Genomic DNA, 4,655 nt, shown 5'->3' with positions numbered 1-4,655 from the left:
ATATATTTGTTTTGAGAAGTTTGCAGTATACGTTGAACAAGAAGTCACGGAAGTGTGGTTAGACAGGGAGACAGAAACCGACAGGCAGATACACATGTAGAGACAGACACAGTGATAGACACGCAGATAAAGTAGACAGAGTTAAGAAGCCAGACAGACAGATATACAGAGCAACAAAGTTGAACAAACATATATAAAAATTAGCCAAAACTCCATCATTATCCACAGCGGCATTATATATGCCGACATAGCTGGAGATCTGGGGGGCGGGGGCCCGGGGGTATTGTCTCCTTGTGGGGTCTCCCCCACACACCTCTACAAACGAGTATGGCAACAAATGGGGCTCCCAAGTGGACCATTTGGGGGGGCGGCGGACCCCTTTGTTGGGGGCCTGGGGGGGTGTCTTCTTATATGACCCCAACACTCCTTCCTTTAGGTACGTCACTGACTTTAGCCATTAGACTGGAGCCTGTATCATCGCACCCCCCTCAAGCTGTCACCCGCCCCCCCCCCCCCCCTTACTACGCCACTGTTCAACACGTGTGCATGACACCAAACATGAATCTGCATTGGAGCTTCCTTGGACAGCAGAGTAGGTACTGAAACCGTTGTACTTCCCTTGCATGTTTGCTGCACCATCAGTTGAGCTTCCAACACAATTTCGGAGGTCGAGCTTCATTCCTGTCATGACTTCGGAGAGGAGCTCCACAAAGGCTTTTCCAGTAGACTTTCTGCATTTCAAACGGCAACCAGTCTTTCCTTGATAATTGCAGTGCTGTCAACATATCTGATAACAACAGGGCACTGATCTTGTGTTGAGATATCTTGCATGGTGTCAAGCTCCACAGCAAACATGTCTTTAATATCTGAAGAGATCCACTGACGGATGTTATCTCGGATGATTGTGATAACAGAATTAACAGTTTTTTTTTTCTGAATGACTTTGTATGTAACTAACTTGAATAAAGTAGTTAAGCCTGTACAGCCCTGCCTTATCCCACTGCTTACTGGTATCTCAAGGTCTTCCCCCTCATCGATCTTCACTCTGGTTATATCCCCCTCGTACAGTTTAGTAATTATGTCTATTGCTTTTTCATTTATCTTATATTCCATTAACATTTTGATCATTACGTCCCTCTTGATGCTATCAAACGCTTTGACAAAATCTATTGATATGACTCTTAGTGGCTTTCTTTTCTTAAATGTCTTCTCTATACAGTACCTCAGGATTACAATGTTGTTTTCTACTCTACCTCCCGCTGTAAAGCCTGCCTGGTTGTCCTTTCCCCATCTCTTCCTTTCTATGTGTTCCTCTAGACTCATCTGTACAACTGCCATCATTAGTTGTAGCCTACATTGGTTAGTGCCATGGGTCTGAACTCATTGACTCTGTGTTTCCTGGTTTTGGGTAGCATGACTGCGTTTGATTCCTTCCATTCTACTGGCATGTCTCCTGATAGTGCTGTGCGTCTCAATGTTCTGACTATATATTTTTTTATAGTGTGTTCAGTAGTACTTGGCTATCCAGGAAAACTTTATAAAATTCCGTTTGTATCCCGTCTGGACCTGCAGCTTTTGTTGTTTTCATTTTCTTGAGACACCTTTTCACATTTTCCTCATTTATAATTTCCTCTGCCAAATAAGTTGCACCTCCACTTATTTCTAGTGCCATGTCTAAATGTTCTCTAATTTCCTCTCCACATTGGCCTATATGTTCCTGGATGTCTTCATTCTCCTCCCTAGCCCTTCTAACTACCTGCCACTGTTTCCCTCTTTCTATCTTGAGCTTTATAGCATCAATTTCTCTTACATATTCCTGCCTCTCCTCTGTATTCCACACTTCTTTAATGTTATTTTCATGCTTTCCATATAGATCACTCAAGTATTCCTTAACTCCTGCTGTAACTCTTTCTCTATCCAGCTTCTTGCCATCGTCACCATAAACATTCTCCAACAGACAAGTCCTTTCCTTTTCCTTCTCACCCTTTAGCATTCTTATGTACTTCAATGTGTTTTTCCCATTACTTCTATTCTCCTTTATTTCCTTTACTGTTTTTTCTTCATTTATGCATATCTCTTTCTTATTAGTATCTGTACCTTCGTCCTTTGTTCAACATATAAGAGTTCCTTCCATTTTTCCTCCTCCTCTTTGCTAACTGCTTTCCTTCTTTTCCTATTTAGCCTTCTTCTTTCCATGATCTCATTTCTAATCTCTTCAGTGAACCGTGCTGATTCTTCCTCCCTTTCTTGGACTCCTATATTCTTTCTCCTGTATTTCCCTTTAAGCACACAGTTAGCAGCTCTTATCATTCTTTCTTCTAAATCTTTAATATTTCTCACCTCCTCTCTTCTGATACTCCTCTCCAATTCCTCTTTATACTGCTGTAAAGATTCTCTGTCTGTTTTGTAGTATTCTCTGTTTATCCAGTCCTGTCTTTTATAGTTCCTTCTATTTTGTTTAATGTTTTGTTGTATTTCAATTAGGTTAGGATCAGTTAAGTCTATCTTTTCCTGTTCTTCATCTATTATCATGTTAACAAATTTGTCGTAGCACTTGTCTGTGACGAGTGCATAGTCTGTTACACTTTTCTGGTTGTCTCTTGTCCAAGTGTATTCTCCCAGGCACTTTATATCATCGTTGAGCATCGTTAGCTTGAATTTTTCCATCCACTCTAGTATCATTTTTCCATTATTATCCAGCCTCTGTTCTCCTTCGAATCCCACATGACCATTAAAGTCCCCTACTATTAAATCCGGCTCCTCATAATTATTTTCTAAAATCTTCTCTGTCTCTGTTTTCATGGAATGGTTTCTTTCCTTGTCGCTCACGCTAAAGTATACTGCTATTATCTTTATGTCACAGCCTCTAATTGTTCCCTGTACATGAAGGATATCCTTGTTTCTTGTTTCCACTTTATCAAGGGTTATATCTTTATCCTGCTGGTGCAGTATCATTATTCTTCCTCTTTTCTATCATTCATTCCTCTCATCTCCTCTATTATGTTTATTCTGGCGTTAAAATTTACATCTCTAATCTTCTTTTGTGTTTCCGTTAGACAGAGGATACTATTACTATCTACTAGTTCCTCTACCTCCTTAGCCTTTGCCTTTGATAATCCTTGAATATTTATTAACTTAATAACAATGCTATCTTCTACTCCACTACTATTCCTAGCTATCCTACAGTTATTTTTGTCTCTTTTCGTCCCATGTCGTCACTCGTTCCGCTCCTCAGTTGAGTTGGGAACCACTTTTCCTCTCCTGATGATCCACTGGCCCCCCTTCCTCCTTCTGTTTTGCAGTTCTTCTCTTAGGTATCATTTTCTTCCCTTTCCTTTTTTGTAAGGTCGGGGAATATGGCAACTTTCTTGACATTAGAGTCTTCATTTTCCTCAAGCCCTTGCTCCTCTTGACTAACTCCCACTTCACACTCACTTCATTCAACTCCACAATCACTGGCCTTACTTTCCCTTCTCTCTCCTTCCCAATTCTGATCATTTTTTCTATCTTTGCATCTCTCACTCTCAAAACATCCTGGAACACCTTCTCACAGAAACTTTTGTCCTCTTCCTCTCTCTCATTTAGCTCTTTTCCGCTGCTCTCTGGCACACTGAACATGATTTCATTTCTCTTCCTCCTTTCCTTCTCCTGCATTTCCTCTATGTTATCCATTACCTCCCTAGAAACCCTTCTCACTATCTCATTATCTCTATCCTCCCACTTCTTTTCCAGGTCCTTAATCAAATCTATTAGCTCATCATTTGTGGCTTTCATTTTCCTCAGTTTCTCTTTCATAACAGACATGTTATTCCTTATCTCCTCACCCCCTGCTGCTGCTTCCCTTCTTGCCTGTTTGCCTTCCTCCTGGCCTCCAGAGCCACCTTTAGGGTCCTCTTGCTTCTCAGACTGTCTGGTCCACTTCTTTTCAAATTCTTCCATCTTGCTGCTGATTTCTGCATTCCTATCCTTAACCATCTTGAGCTCTTCCTTCATCTTGGCGTTTTCTCTCTCCACCTCCTCGTGTTCCCTCACATTCTTCTTCCACTCTCCGCCACATGGCTTGCAGAACCACACTTTCATTCCTTGAACAGCCTTTAGTCCTTCTTTAGTCAGTCCCTCACATTCTCGGTGCCTCCAGTTGCCACAGCGGACACACTCGGCGCCTTCAGCCTCTACCCAACGATTACAAGCCGTACATACCTCCTGCTTGCTCTTCACTTCTCCTTCATAGTTTCTGCACAGCGCGTCGTCGTTCAGCTTTCCACTATACTCACATCTTCCACAGAACCTCCTCCATGCTCCACGATCTTTATCACCTCTAGCTTCGTAACTAGCCATTGCAATTTGCTATTATTATAGATCCAGACCACAGACCACGTTTGGGTGCTCCGCACTCTGATGGCTGGCGAGCGTGTCTAGGTAGTTTGAAAGAAAACTTTTGCTCTATTTCAGGACAAACAAATTTAACGGCGCGCTAATTAATAAATTGTCTTGTCTGCTATAGCCTTCAATTTTTATCATGAGGCTAACCGTGTTTAGCCATTAATGATAATTGTTGTATGTCGCTAAAACACATTATTGTGGTTACATGATGCGTTTCCTACCATACCGCTGTTTAATAGGATACCTTCACTATATGTGCTTGTATTTTAAAT

At 41.5% G+C, this 4,655-nt stretch overlaps 1 protein-coding gene across 1 annotated transcript in view; it reads right to left on the bottom strand.

Annotated features, from left to right (window-relative positions):
- Positions 1–3,993, bottom strand: part of LOC127000971 (uncharacterized) — a 183,443-nt gene extending 179,450 nt beyond the window's left edge. The window contains exon 1 of the mRNA XM_050865146.1: positions 3,858–3,993. Coding sequence (XP_050721103.1) covers positions 3,858–3,993 — 136 coding nt within the window. The remainder of the gene's footprint in view (positions 1–3,857) is intronic.
- Positions 3,994–4,655: the final 662 nt, after the last annotated feature.

The sequence above is a fragment of the Eriocheir sinensis genome, chromosome 19 (genome assembly GCF_024679095.1).
Source record: "Eriocheir sinensis breed Jianghai 21 chromosome 19, ASM2467909v1, whole genome shotgun sequence".
In the NCBI taxonomy this organism is placed as follows: Eukaryota; Metazoa; Arthropoda; class Malacostraca; order Decapoda; family Varunidae; genus Eriocheir; species Eriocheir sinensis.
Note: the sequence above shows the minus strand (reverse complement) of the source record. Positions and strands in the feature narration are given on the sequence as shown.